Source organism: Phytophthora cinnamomi (genome assembly GCF_018691715.1).
Source record: "Phytophthora cinnamomi strain GKB4 chromosome Unknown Contig124, whole genome shotgun sequence".
Lineage (NCBI taxonomy): Eukaryota > Oomycota > Peronosporomycetes > Peronosporales > Peronosporaceae > Phytophthora > Phytophthora cinnamomi.
Window position 1 is genome coordinate 86,235 of NW_027151057.1, and position 14,894 is coordinate 101,128.

At 57.1% G+C, this 14,894-nt stretch overlaps 3 protein-coding genes across 3 annotated transcripts; 1 reads left to right on the forward strand and 2 right to left on the reverse strand.

The window, feature by feature from the left end:
• Positions 1-9,479: 9,479 nt before the first annotated feature.
• Positions 9,480-11,054, forward strand: IUM83_19929 (Pre-mRNA-processing factor 19 2; the record flags this gene model as incomplete). Its single annotated transcript, XM_067944999.1, has 1 exon — positions 9,480-11,054. One exon carries the CDS (start codon positions 9,480-9,482, stop codon positions 11,052-11,054), a length of 1,575 nt encoding a protein of 524 aa, XP_067780826.1.
• A 323-nt stretch (positions 11,055-11,377) lies between these two features.
• IUM83_19930 (Meiosis-specific nuclear structural protein 1) lies at positions 11,378-12,829 on the reverse strand (the record flags this gene model as incomplete). The annotated part of the gene is made up of 1 exon (XM_067945000.1): positions 11,378-12,829. The coding sequence occupies one exon, from the start codon at positions 12,827-12,829 to the stop codon at positions 11,378-11,380; it is 1,452 nt and encodes a 483-aa protein (XP_067780835.1).
• Positions 12,830-12,999: 170 nt separating this feature from the next.
• IUM83_19931 (uncharacterized protein) lies at positions 13,000-14,300 on the reverse strand (the record flags this gene model as incomplete). The annotated part of the gene is made up of 5 exons (XM_067945001.1): positions 13,000-13,271; positions 13,345-13,426; positions 13,491-13,727; positions 13,804-14,090; positions 14,159-14,300. 5 exons carry the CDS (start codon positions 14,298-14,300, stop codon positions 13,000-13,002), a joined length of 1,020 nt encoding a protein of 339 aa, XP_067780836.1.
• Positions 14,301-14,894: the final 594 nt, after the last annotated feature.

The following is a 14,894-nucleotide window of genomic DNA, read 5'->3' on the forward strand; positions in this document are numbered from 1 at the left end:
TTCAAAGCAAGAAGACATCTTCTCGCAGCAAAGTGCCCGAATGGCAGGCACTTTGTCAAAGCTGGAACGCCTTTGTTGAGAACTTCAACAAGAGGCCGAGTGCTTACCGTGATCGGATTAAGCAAGCGCGTGATCGCTTCGAGACGTACTCGAAGCGTGGAAAGCTGGAGCAACTTCATGTTGCTGCTGAGGAGGCAAATGTGCCGTGCGCTGTGCCCGAGGGCTTTCAGTGCACGAAGTGCTTTCCAGGCGCGGTCCGCTTGAGCGACCGCGACCTGAACGGGTACACGTCGTTCCGTGTGCCCGAGAGTCTCAAAGAGCTCCGTGCTAAGTTCTTAGCACGTGAGGGTTCGGGCGCTGGCGATGATCGCAGCGCTCGTATTACTTCCGCTGCACCAGCGCGTACTGCTCTTCGTACGCCCTCACCATTTCCGGAACGTCCTCCAGCAAGACGTTCCGCGGCTCTCATGTATCTCGATGGGGAGGAAATCCTCTCCAGCGAATACGAAAACGAGCCCCTTGAGGGTTCGTTTTCGGGATACTATGGTCAACAATCCGCTCAACAATCCAGCGGGTTGAGCCGCGGGCGTCACGGATCGGCGGTGGCGGGGGTGGGAACACGCCCCGGGTATGATCAGCCCCGGGCTGATCAGTATGCGCCTCTCCACGACCGGGTGACCGTCGTGGAGCGTCTTCAGGGCGCTGAGTTCGCCGCCCTAAAACAGGAGCTGGCGAACCAGAAGGCCCAAGTCGCGGCGGTCTCGCAGACCGCCTCGAACATCCAGGTCGAGCTGGGGACCCAGATGAAGGGGTTGCTCCAGCGCGTCCGCGCGCTGGAGGAGAGGTTGCTCGTCGCCGAGGCCAAGTCCTCCGCTTCTGCCTCGGCTCCTGCCGAGGCTTCGGGTCAGCCGAGCTAGATGGCTCGTGCTGCCGGTATGGCTTCAGCCGTCCGACGTAAAAGGTCGGATGGAGGCGCATGCTAGACGGTATGTCTAGCGTGTATGCGTTGCCGTGCCGTGCCAACACAGTGAACGGCCCGATGAAGCGCGGAGCAAGCTTGCTTGCTCCGAAATCCGAAACTGCATGTCTAGGCAGGTTTTGTGTAGCTAACAAAACTAATGAACCAACTTTAAATTCATTTGTGTTGCCTCTGCCCGCATTGTCTGCGTTCAGCTTCTGTTGATCAACAGAAGCTGCTATTGTGTCTTGGACAAACCGAATCACGGCTTGTCTTTTGGTGATGAAACTGATTGCATCCGAGCTGAAGTCATTCAGCTCGCTCTCCGCTAGAGGCCCGGCCTCTGCGTGGTTCTTTGCGGTGTCTGCGCCCTGCGCAGACCCGTGGTCGTTAACCATGTTGTTGGGGAGTCTGCGCCCTGCGCAGACTCATGTGGTTTGTCCATTGTTGCAGCTGACACTGTGCAAGTGTCAGCGGTTTTCTGCGGCTGCTGTATTGCAGTCGTAGATCCTCCCCCACTTAAAGTGGGAGCCATCACTCCGAGTAAACTCGGGAGGCGTGGATGCCGCATGGCATTCACGTAGAACGGTGTATGCCCGGTCGAGGCATGCACTGAGTTATTGATGGCAAACTCTGCCATCGATAAACACTCGCTCCAGTATTGGAACGAGTGAGCGTAGCTCTTTAACATATCGACGAGCACGCGATTCACGCGCTCGGTTTGACCGTCCGTCTGCGGATGATCCGCAGTCGACATGGAAAGCTGGCTCCCAAGAAGTGTAAACACTTCTTGCCACAGATGCGCTGTGAAGCGCGGGTCTCTGTCCGACACGATGTCGGACGGCATGCCATGGTGTTTGAACACCATGTCGACGAGCAGACGGGCTGTCTGCTTCGCGGTCACCTCTGCTGGCACCGCAGCAAGATGTACCATCTTGCTGAAACGGTCTACAAAGACCACAACACCGGTGTTCCCTCCGCTGTCCGGGGAAGACCAAAGATGAAGTCCAAAGACATGGACTTCCAACACTCCGACGGAGTCGGTAGTGATTGCAGTGGAGCCTGCGCGAATGGCGCAGGCTTTACGCGTTGGCATACCTCGCAAGCACGGATGTACTTGCGCACCCACTTATACTGGTGGTGCCAGTAGAAGTCGCGCGTGAGAAGGACGTAAGTCTTCTCACGTCCGAGATGTCCCGCAGTCGGGGCATCATGATACTCGTACATGATCCTGAGTCGCAGGTCATGGTCATTTGGCACGACAACGCGATCCGCGTTGTCGTCGACTGCGTTGTAGAGTAGCAGTCCGTCGTGCACACGAAAGCGGTGTGCACGCGCTCGAAGGTGCTTGGGCAGCTTCTGACGGGACTTGTCAGAAGGCGCTGTGCCATAGGCCAGCAAGAGCTTCGCGTCCGCGTCGTGCGCGTACGCGGCCTTCACATCATCCAACAGAGATGATGTGGGTTTGCTCGATCGCATGGCGTCAATGGCATTGACGTCAACAGCTTCTGCATAGTCTGGCCGACGTGATAACGCGTCGGCCACCACGTTCAATCTTCCGGGTTTGTATTCGACCCGGAAGTTATACTCCGCAAAGAATGAGAGCCATCTCGCCATTCTTTGTGAAATGTGTGGCGACTTCACTGCGGTGCGCAGTGAAGCATGGTCGGTGTAGACCACAAACGGTCTACTTCCAAGCAAATACACTCGGAACTTTGCGAGTGCATACTTCATGGCAAGGAGTTCCTTGTCATGCACCGGATAGTTGCGCTCAGCTGGCTTCAGCTGACGCGATTGGTAGTAGACGACACGATCACGGCCCTCGTGATCGTGCTGCATAACGCGCATCCGATCGCGAAATCGGATGCGTCACACACTACGTGAAATGGGCGATCTTGGTCAGCCACTGCCAAGATCGGCGCCTCAGTCAAGCCCCGCTTGACTGTATCGAATGCCTTTTGGCAATCGGGTGTCCAATTCCACACAGCTTCTTTCTTAAGAAGCTGTGACAGCGGGCGGATCTTGCCCGCATAGTCCTCCACGTACTTGCACAAGTACGTGGCCAAGGAACTGCCTCAGTTCCTTGACACTTGAAGGCGTTGGCCATTCATTAATCACTCTGACCTTTTCTGGGTCAGGGCGAACACCATTCTTCCCTACGAGACACCCGAGGACGGGTATCTCGCTCGCCCCGAAGATACACTTCTTCAGGTTCGCGTAGAGCTTATGCTTTCGCATAAGCTCAAGTAGTTTCCGGAGATGCACCCTGTGCATCTCTACGTCGAAGTCTTTCCGTCCACAGCCCGGCTGTGGATGAATACATCATCGAAGTAGCTCGGTGCGAAGTCGCGCACCGAGCGCAACAAGTGCGTCACGCACCTGTTGAAAGTCGCAGGGGCATTCTTAAGCCCCTGCGGCATTACTAGCCATTCCCAGAGCATGCCGCTTGGCGTGCTCACTGCCGTGAGAGGGATATCGCTCTCACGCATTAGGATTTGATAAAATCCATCTCGCAAGTCGAGAGCACTGTAAACGGTGCTCCCGGCCATCGAATCGATGATAACATCTTTTCGTGGTATCGGCGTCTGCGCCGGTACCGTCGCATCGTTCAGCTTGTTGTAGGCATGAACGATGCGCCATCCGCCCTGTGGCTTCTTGACACAGAACGTCGGAGCACTGTGCGGGGACTTTGATTCCCGCACTTGTCCTGTTTTACGACGACTTTCAAAGAAGTCGTCGATCGCTTTCACTTGCTCTCGCGGCAGTGGCCACTGCCGCGTGACACAGTACTTCGTGCCCGGCACGAGATCAATCTCGTGCTGAATGCCCTTATCCTGCGGAAGCTCCGCAGGAATCTCTTCCGGGAGTACGTCTTTGTACTCCCTCAACAATTCGTAATAGGGACTCGACTTCAGCGAGTCCCAACCTTATTCCTCGAAGCGCTCTCGCTTCGTCTTCGCACTGAGAGTGTCTTCACTCTCAGTGGTACTTCCCATGAAGAGCTGCCTCAGCTCTTCGCTCTCGCTCGCCGTTCTTTCGCTGTCCGAAAGAACGCAGACTTGTTCGATGCGTCCATCGTGCAAGTCGCGCGTGAAGCGCTTCCAGCTCATGGCTGGGAGCGAAGTCAACTCCGACGCCGTCGTCGGAGGACTAGCGAGTTCCGTGTCACGATACTGGAATCCAGTATCGGTGCGCGTCAAGACGCTTAGCGTCTTGACATTCGGCGTCACCGCCGCAGTCTGCCCAGCAGACTGCTCTTGTTGCGTCTCGGTCCCGGACCGAGACTTGCGCAGCGTTTTCCGCTTGCGCCGTCTTCTTGTTGTGCGGAGCCCGGCTCCGCACAGTTGTTCTTCTTGTCCAGGCCCGGCCGTGGACAGTCGTTCGCCGGCGGACCCTGTCCGCGGGCGCGCGGTATCAAGCCCGGCTTGACCGCATTTTCCTTCGTGCAGCCCGGCTGCACGGTAATGTGTCCTTCGCCGGCAGACCCTGTCTGCGGGCGCGCGATATCAAGCCCGGCTTGATCGCATAGCGCTTCGTCGTGCAGCCCGGCTGCACGACAGCATGTAAATTGCGTCAGTGCGGTACGTTTGCAACCGTCCGCACTGTTTGCAGCGTCAACTCCCGGAGTTGACACGCCTTCGTCACCTCGACGCCATTCATTGGCGGAGCCCCTCATGACCGAGGGTGCGTCGGCTCCCGGAGCCGACGCGTCGTTGTCGACCTGACCTCTTCGGGTCAGGGACTGTCCCTACACGCTTGAACGTGGGTGTTGGTTCCCGGAACCAGCACATCTTTTTTCTTCCGACGTCGGCAGCATTGCCGACGTGGGTCTCACTTGTGCGCGCCCTCGCGCACTTCCTGGCACTCCGGGACAGCAGCATGAAGCGCTGTCTCGACTGGTGAGCCGCGCGCACCTGCTGGTGCGCGCGCTGCGGTAACAGGGCCATCGCTCTCTGTTCCGCTATCGCGTCCGAAGCGCACGAGCGTGCGCTTCTTCCAGTCTATCACCGGATCATGCCGTGCAAGCCACGGCATGCCCATTACCACGTCGAACTTATCGTCCAGGTCCAGGACGATAAAGTGTTCGACAAACACTCGTTGTTTGTACGAGAAGCGCACGTTCACGACGCGCTTCTCGGTCTTCACGATGGCACCTGTTACCAATCGAACTTCCAGAAGACTTCGAGGTATCTTTACCTCCTCGAAGTCAAGACTCGGTAAGCTCCGCAGTCGAACAAAGTTGATCGACGCGCCCGAATCTACCAGAGCGCGAAGAGAGTTGCTCGCTCTCTTCGACGTTACCTTCAAGATGACCAGGTTCGGCCTGTCATCTTGCTTCTTGCAGCGAGATGTGGTCTCACTGGGGGCTGCAGTCCTCAGTGTCGCGTGTCCGATGTCGGCACGCGTGACTGCATTACCAGTAGGGCGCCCCGCGCCTACTGGATGTTCGCGTTTTTTGTTGGTCCGCGGCGATGCCTAGCATCGCCACGACGGCCACCTCCAGGGGGCATGGGAGCTGTGCACTCCCGTGCAAAGTGACCGATCCTTCCGCAACGGAAGCATCGCACGTTACCTCCCTGCTGCTGGTAACCAGCAGTTGTTGCGCTCGAGAGGTCCATTGGTTCCGGACCTCCCGTCCTCGCTACCGGGCGTGGTTGCGGCCTCGGCACGTTCACATGCAGTTTAGCCTGCCGCAGGCTAAACTCCTCTTGCATGGCAAGAGTGATCGCAGCTTCGAGAGTACTCGGGTACTCTCGGAAGAGATAGGTCTTCACAGGCCCATCTCTAAGTCCTTTCATGAACGTGACGACCTTGGTCGCCTCGTCAATCGGGTTAGTCACGATATTTGATACCAAATATCGTGCGCGCTGCGCGTAAGCATGGACATCATGCTTACCCTGCTGAAGGTCGAGGAACTCCGCCCTCGACCGGAATTCGTTTGCGGGGGCTCAAACGCTTGTTTGAGCTCCTCCTTAATACTTCGTACGTGCTGAAGCACGTAGGATCGGAGAGTCGGCGTCCATATGCCCAACTCCTTGCGCGTCCGCCAAGGCAGGACATGGCGAACGCGACCTTCGACAGCGGGTCGACGATGCGTCGAGCCGCTATGGCTGTGTCGAGTTCGACAAGCCATCGGAGGAGAGGCTCGCCCTCTCTTCCCACGTAATTGCTTACGCTCAACTTTAATGGTTGAGCACGCGGTGTCGTCCCTGACGACGCCGTCACTGAGGAAGCAGCGTCACGCTGCTCCTTCATGATGAATCCCAGAGCAACACCATGTTGCTCCGTCGGCGATAGCGTACGCAGCATTGTAGCTATCGCCGCTTCTCCAATGACTGTTGACAGTCGTTGGAGGGCCTCCCACTCTGGGTCAGACAGGTGGGGCAGTCAGCGCGTGCAACATGCGTTGCAGGCGTGTTGGAGCTCTCCATGGGCACCTCCGTGCTCATGTGGTTCTCGGCTCCGCGTTCGTACACCGCGTACGAACGTCAAGCAGTCGGTCGTTGGACGGACTACAAAGTGCTACCAGGTGTAGTGGGTCTAACTTGACTCACTACTTTAGCTTACACGTTGCGCAACGTGTATGAGGAAGCGTAAGTACTTAGTAATTACTTAGGTTAATTATATTTGAGTACACAAATATAAGTTAACCTTAGACAAGACTCCAAGTAGCTAGTTTAAGGTAAAATGAGAACTGTATTGTTTGTAAATTGATCTTCCTCTAAAATCTGCTAAAAACTGTTTATCATCTATGAAAGGGTTGGCAGCGGCTGGCTGTTAGAGCCCCGCTAATATGCATGTCTCTGATTGGTAGAAAGATGCTGCTTTCTACCAATAGGATCTTTTGGGTGTGTGTGGACCACTCACTGTGGTGGTCCACTTCAATGTATCCATCGGTGTGTCTTACACCAATGTGAGGAAGTATCCAAAACGTTTAACAGATAACCTATCTGTTAAATTCACAAGTGGCTTGCAGCCACTTGTACGTGTAACCCCGTTACAACGGAGGTCACGATTCTCAGCTTGCAAAACATCTACGATACTCATTATCGGTGAGGGGGGGGGGGGCAGGAAGGGAAGAAGCTGGAAACGGGATAGGTGGGTCTTGGAAGCACAAGCGAGAGTGAGAAGCTGTGGCTGGTGGAAGGATGAAGCCGAGAAAGGTGTCAGTTTGATCGTTTCTGAGAGGAATCGGATTGTTAGAGTTTTCTAAGTGCGTCCAGGATTTGATATAACCAATAAAATCGCCTAAAAATGAACAGCTGTCATTGCTTTAGTCAATCTCCTTTAGCAAGTTTTCGCGTTTTTCTGATGGGTTTGCTGTGAATAATCGCACAGAATAGACGGTATACTAGACATGAGTGATATCCTATTCTGTATGATACAGAATAAATAACGGGGTTGAAAGGGTTAAACTGTTCAAACTGCTAATAGTCTTAGTAGAACATATTTTCAGGAGTATGATAGTAGTAGTAGTAGTATCACTGCTATCCGATATCCCCACTACGACCAAACCTTGATGGTGATGCTTCCCTGGAACCTGGCATAATGTCACTAATTTTTGTCAGGTTCCAAGCGTTGTCTGAACAGCGCCAATGCGTATCATGAATTACCACGTATTTGTCAATTACGTGCCCAGTAATAAATTACAAAACCAGTAATGTATATAACGCAATGCGTCACAGAGAGTGCATTGAAAAGTAGTTTTTTGGGAGGAACGCATTGTTGCTTTATCTACTTCGGTTCTACTGGTGCTACGTCAGTTCTTCTTACCTCGCAACACCAGGATTTTCTTGTAGTTCGGGTCATGCATTCGTGTGGTGCGATCTAACTCAAACATCCCCTCGACATACAGTACATTAATTTAATCAATCTGGCAGTCCCATCCCGAGGTGAATCTTCGTGAGTGCATGCATGTATCAAATTGAGACCGCGTCAAACAAAAAAATGCTTTCGAACCTAAGTACGAATCGCGATTTAACCACATGAATCGAAAGAGCTCTATCTTGTGCTTCTTTTAAGCAATTGATCGTTATAAAACGTTTAGAACTCGTGGAGTTACATCGGTCGAAAAAAATATCTCCATTTCCGGACCTGGACTTTATTTGGGGAGTGTGACCTCACTATTTTTCAATTTTAGCGTATTGTATATTGTCGGAAGCTCTTGCAAAAACCAATCGAATTAGAGTTGCTTTTCGCTTTCTGCGAGTGTATTTAACTTTTAAATTTTTGATGTCTGATTAGGTACGAATTTTGATTGTTCAACTTTAAACGCGATTATCTCGATAATTCCAAATGGTGCCTAAGCATCTTTTTGTTTGCCGCGGTCTCAACCATTTAATGGTGCAGTCCTGTCGTCTTGCTGTTCCATCGGCACTTGCAAATTGACGCACTACCATTCAAGGTCAATCTTTGTTCGCACGGCATGCATTTTGACTGACTTATACTGATACTTGCAACGGCGTTCGTTGCCAGTGCGATCAGAGCTGAACAAGCCCCAGCCGCTAGGACAATTTCAATGACCACTTTGATGGCGATCCCGCCTGATATTCTGCCGGTCAGTAGCGATGGACGGTTGCTGCGGGCAGCAGTCTCTGTATCTCCTAACACGGAAGCGAGAGGTTTATTTTCGTCCATCAAAATGTGGGCGAAAGTCAATCTATGGTCTGTGACCGAGCAGTCCGACGACTATGTCAAAGCTGCATTGGGGCTAAAGGGGTTGAAGAATCGGTGTTGAAGGCGCAACCCAACTACAAGTACATAAAACGGTTTCGGTATAAGGCTGAAGGGCGCATATTGGACTACTGGTTTGAAGAAGGATACTCTGCTCAAAGAATCTGGAGCCACTACAACTTGGAAAACGTCCCGGAAGCTCAACTCGCGACTAATGCCAACTCCAAGACCTATTATCGCTATGTGGAGAAGTACGACAGCGCTATATACAACCACAAGAACAACATTTTCGAGTCCCCGATCTACTACGATGGCACACCGGGGGAGCTGAACGTGAAGGTGCGTTTATGGGCAAAAAAACCTAGACCGAAATGGTATGTCGAGGAGATGCTTGAGTTAGATCGCGCCACACAAATGGATGACCCGCTCTACAAGAAATTCCTGGAGTTGCGACGTAAGAAGAACTGACGTAGCACGAGGAGAACCGAAGTAGATAAAGCAACAATGCGTTCTACACACACGCGCGCGCGCGCGCCTCCAGGCAGCCATGGGATTCAGCTACATGTAGATCAAGAATTGTGGCAGTTTTCATAGCGCCAAGACGTGGCTTGGCACCTACGAGAATGACCGGCTGTGCCAAAGCACAACTCGATCAACTCATTCTCCGCGCTTAGACAACAGCTTTCGACTTTTGCCACACACAAAAGCTTCAGGGTAGTTCCGCGGCCATTTTCTTTTGCAAAAAAAAAAAAAAAAAAAAACATTTGGTCGCCAGCCAATCAGCTTGCGTAAAACCACTTGGCGGGTGCTGTGGCCACCTATCCAGCAAACGCCCCGCCCTTCGCCCATGATGCTGTGCGCTCTGAGCGGCCAGGTGCCCGTGGAGCCGGTGGTGTCGCTCAAGTCGGGGCTCGTGTTCGAGCGCCGCCTGCTGCTCAAGTACCTGGAGCAGAACCAGCGGCGCTGCCCCGTGACGGGCGCCGAGCTGGACGCCGAGCAGGACCTGCTGCCGCTGCGCGCGGCGCCCTCGGGCTCCAAGGCCTCCGCCTCCGCCTCCTCCCCCGCCGCGCCCGAGGCGGCCAGCGTGCCGCAGCTGCTGGCCGCCTTCCAGAACGAGTGGGACGCCGTCATGCTCGAGACCTTCACGCTCAAGCGCCACCTGGAGCAGACGCGCCAGGAGCTGAGCCACGCGCTGTACCAGCACGACGCCGCCTGCCGCGTCATCGCGCGCCTCAACGCCGAGAACGCGGCGCTTAAGGAGCGCGCCGCGCAGCTGGCCGCGGGCGGGCCGGCCGACGTGGACATGGCCGCGGCCGCGCCGGACGGCGCCGCGCTGGCGCCCGAGGTGCTGGCCAACGTCGAGGCCAAGCAGAAGGAGCTGGCCAGGCGCCGCAAGGACTTCAAGAAGAAGGACGGCCCGCAGCGCGCGGCGCTGCTCGCTGGCCTGGACGGCTGGACGGCCGCCTCCAGCCACACGCTGCACGACTCGGACAAGCCCGGCGTCACGTGCGTAGCCGTGGACGCCAAGCGCCCCGCGCTCGTGGCCACGGGCGGCCTGGACAAGCACGCCAAGGTCTTCGACACGGACAAGCAGCAGCTCGTGGCCACGCTTGCGGGCCACGCCAAGAAGCTCAGCCGCGTCGAGTTCCACCCGAGCGCCGACATGGTGCTCACGGCCTCGCACGACAAGACGGTCAAGCTCTGGACCCCGCAGAGCGACGGCTACGGCGTGGGCTACACGCTCGACGGCTTCGACGACGCCGTCGCCAGCTCCTCCATCCACCCGACGGGGAACTACGTGCTCTCCGGCTCGCTCGACGCGACGTGGGCTATCCACGACGTGCGCCGCGGCCAACTGCTCTCGCGCTACACGCTCAACGGCGAGCTGGCCATGCCCCAAGCTTCGGCCGGCAAGCCCAAGAAGGCGGCCAACGAAGCGCGCTGCGCGCGTTTCCACCCGGACGGCGGCATCTTCGGCACGGCAGCCAAGAGCAAATTGGTGCAGATGTGGGCGGTCAACTCGTTGTCCAACGTGGTCACGTTCGAGGGCCACGCTGCGCCAATTAGTGCATTGGGATTCTCCGAGAACGGCTACCACCTAGCGTCGGGAAGCGAGGACGGCGTGGTGAAGCTCTGGGATCTGCGCAAGGCCACCAGCTTCTTCGAGCTTGACTTGAAGAAAGAGCAGCCTCAACTCAAGCTGGGGGCCATCCACTCGATCAGCTTCGATGCGAGCGGCTCTCATCTTGCTGTGGCCAGCGCACAGGCCGTGCAGGTGCTGAAGGAAGTAAGCAAGAACCACTGGGAGGCTGTCAAGACGTTCAACGATCACAAGGCTGTCGTCACGGGCGTCCAATTCGCGCCCGACTCGAGCTTCCTCGCTTCCACGTCCATGGACCGCTCGCTTAAGATCTACAGATAATCGAGCAGTACGAGGATGCAGCCAGCCATGTAGGTGGCCGACCCGACGTTCTTCGATCGCAGTAGCTACACCAAGACGACGCCATGGACCACAACGCCACCGTCATGAGACTATCGCGAAGAGTCAGGTGAGATAAACCCTTCTCTTAGCTGTGTGGCTAACTAAAGTTCCTGTGAAAGCATTTCGGCCATGTAGCTGCTCACCAGGTATCAAAGGAGAAAAAATACACGTTGGCTTTGGCTGAATGCAAGGTTTCAAGCAGCAGACCTGCAGCAACTCGTCTGGAGCAAACGGTGGGTTGTCATTAAAGTAGAATGAATTCATCAACGGAAGATTGAGCCACTGGAAGACGACGATGAAGATGGCCGCAGCGCGCGCGGCAGGTATCCCTGCAACACGTCGGCGTGCTCGCGGAGAAGCCGCTGCTTGGCCGCCTCCACGACCTGGCGCCGGTAGTTTTCGTCCTGCTCCTGTCGCTCGCGCTCGCGGCGTTCGCGCTGCAGCTCGGCGTACACCATTTCCTGCTTGAGCGCGCGGTGGCGGGCGATCTCCTCCACGAACTGTTCGCGCTGCTTGCGGCGGAACGCGGCCAACTCCATGTCGCGGCGCTCCTCGGAGCGGAACCTCTCCTTGAGCATCTCGTTGAAGGCCTCTTCGTCGGCGCGCTGGCGGGCCAACAGCTCCTGCTTGAGCAGCATCTGCATCTCGTTGCTGCGCATCATCTCCTCCTTGGCGAGCAGCTTGGCGGCGACCTTCTCCTCCTCCTGCGCGCGCTTCTTCTGGAGCAGCTCCTCCTCCCACAGCTCGTCGCGCAGGCGCTCGATCTCCTCCTCGTCGCGCATCTTGGCCTGGATCTCGGCCTCCACGGCGCGGAACATGGCGTCCTCCTGCGCCTTCCTGACCTCCGACGCGGCCTTGACGTCGGCCTCGCGCGCCTCCACGCGGCGCCGGTACTCGGCGATGGCCTCGTCCTCGCGGCGCGCAGCTTGGACGCGCTCCTGCCTGAGCCGCTCGCGCTCCTGGTGGGCCTGGTCGATCATCTCGCGGGTCTGCTCGCGGGCCTTGTCCCTGCGCGCGAGCTCGGAGGCGTCCTCCTCCTCGACCTGCTGCATGAGCTGCTCGATCTTGAGCCGCTCCAAGTCCGCCTCCACCTGGGCCTCGCGGCGCAGCTCGTGGCGCTGCAGCATCTGCGCCTGCAGCACGTGCTTGCCCTGCTCGGCCTCGACGCGCTTGCGCAGCTCGTGGTTGTGCATGTCCACGAGCGCGCGCTGGCGGTCGTACTCCATCTGCTGCTCGATGGCCGCCTCGCGCTGCCGGTCCAGCGCCGCCAGCGTCTCGCGCTCGAGCTGCTGCGTCGCGCGCTCCTTGTTCATGTAGGCCGTCTTGAGGAACACCTCGAGCTCGCGCAGCTCCTCGCTGGCCTCGCAGATGCGCTGCACCTCGCGCTGCTGCTGCTCCTGGGCCTTCTTGCCCACCTCGAGCGCGCGCGCCAGCGCCTCGTTCTTCTGCCGCTCGCGCGCCGCGCGCTGCCGCTCGCTGAGTTGGCGGGCGTGGGCCTCCTCCAGCATGCGCTCGGCCGAGAGCTGCGCGGCGAGGTTGGTGCGGCGCCGAGACGCCACGTTGGCGTCCGACTGGTTCTGCAGCGCCTGCAGCTGGTTGCCCTGCGCGAACTTGTGCAGCGCCGAGTGCTCCAGCTCCTGCCGCCGGCGCTCGAGCTGGATCTTGTCCACGTTGCGCGTCGTCATGCGCGTGCTCACCGGGTACGGGAACGCCATGGCGGAGGAATCGTTTCGGTAATGGAGTGGGCACCTCGGCGACGCGGCCAGCGGTTACGACGACTACGTGTATTTTCATCCGGCCAGCTTGTCTGGTCACGCACTAGCCTAGCTGCTTCTCGACGCCGGAGCTGGCCATCGCAGCTCGAGAACTGTTGCCCGCCGTGACGTCACGGCGGACTCGAGTGCTTGGACGGCTCACTGACTGTGGATTGACTCCGCCGCGTGCCGGTGCTATTCCGGCGAGACCTCCGCGGACTGCGCTTAGGCGGCGCGGACGCGCTGTGCTGGTAGTAGACGATCGCGGCCGCCGTGCGGTCCTTGTCTTTCATGGTCTCCTCCTCCTTGTTGTCGGCGAAGAAGCTGAGCGTGTAGCCGATCAGCGTCAGCATGCAGCCGAGCTGCGCGAGCGCGCGCACCTGGTGCACCGCGATGTCTTTCTCTGCGATAGCGACAAGAAACACGAGGCTGAGTCGAAGGAGAACTTTCAAGACAGGCCGCCGCAGCGAACTCACCGTAGTCCCAGAGCTTCGTGTACACGTCGTCGAGCCGCATGGTCTCGCTGCAGTAAGTCTCCCCGAGCTTCAGAGCAATGCACTGCGGCACAGCAACACAGGAGGTTGAGCACACTTTACAACCTCGCAACAGCCTGCTTTCATACCTCTTTGATGGTGAGGTGCGCGGCCTCTGAGTCATTGTACAGCACCGGCAGGTACACGATCACGCACATGGTGAAGAGCGCCACGCACGACAGCTCGATGAGGAAGCCGCGCTTGACGGCCTGCAGCTCGCCCAGCTTGATGCGCGAGACGCTGCGCGGCCCGTACCGGTCGGTGATGAACACCCCCGCGTCCATTTCGGCGCGCTTGACGAGGAAGATCCTGTAGTTCAAGTACGTCTGCAGAGCACCAGCACGCAGCTCAGCGTCAGCAACAAGGGGGAAGGGCACCAAGTCGCTCGCAGCAACGCCGTACATTGGAGAACATGGCCACGGACTCGCAGAGCAGGAAGCCGAAGGCCGCGTTGTTGTGCAGCGTGGGCGAGGCGTCGAAGGACGCGAAGACCGGCAGCCCGAAGGCGCCCACGACGCCGAAGAGGCAGCCCACGTACGACAGCGAGCACACGAGCCGCGAGACCTGGCCGCTCTGCAGGCTCTGCTGCAGGACGCGCTGCTTGTACTCGTGGTTGAAGCTCCACGTGAGCCCCAGCAGCACGGCCACGACGTTGAGCCCGAAGAAGAGCACGTACGAACCGGGCGGGTCTGCCACGTTAGCGAGCAAGTGAGGTGTTCGTATCATGCCAGCAGGTGGCAGCTATGGGCGGCCGTACCGCGCCCGAGATCCGACACGAACGGCCAGGCCAGGCCGCCCACGTACACGCGGTTGGCTCTGCTGATGGCGAACGCGACGAGCACCGTCAGCAGCGCCGTGGCGGCCGTGGCCAGCGCGGCGAATGCCCGCAGGCGGCTCATGGTGGCGATGGCGCGACGAGTATTGCGTCGAGACCACGCCCTTTCAAGATCCGGTACCGCTGTGTTGGTACATTCAAGCGCGATACAAAACGTCAAGCGACAAGTTGAAGTTGGTACTGTATGTGCTGTTTTTGCGTACGTGTTTTTTTTTTTCTTCTGTTGGCGCTCCGCCGTAGCTTCCACATTAGCTACAAATTCGCTGCTCAAGACCACTACATGTACTTTGTCACTCGAACCTGTTCTTATGAATGAAAAAGAACCTGCACAAAGTCACACAAAGGTCCCACCAACATTAGTTCAGGTATTATGTACCCAACGACTGTATACTGTTTTCCAACTCCAGCAAATAAGTTATTTTAGAGAAGGTAGTCTATTGAACCTTAGTTAATAGCCTCCTGAGATTTTCTAAGTTGTTTGATCAGCGCTTGCTCTGTCTACCATAGTGCTCGATCTGGAGGTGGATCCGGAGGTCCCGCCTCGATCCCAATGGCTACAAAGCAATCCAGACTGAGCTGTAGTCGAAACCCATCTATCCTATCTTAGTTGCCGGCCTGTTGCGTTAAAGCGCAAAGGGTGAGAGAAGAGGGGATCGTC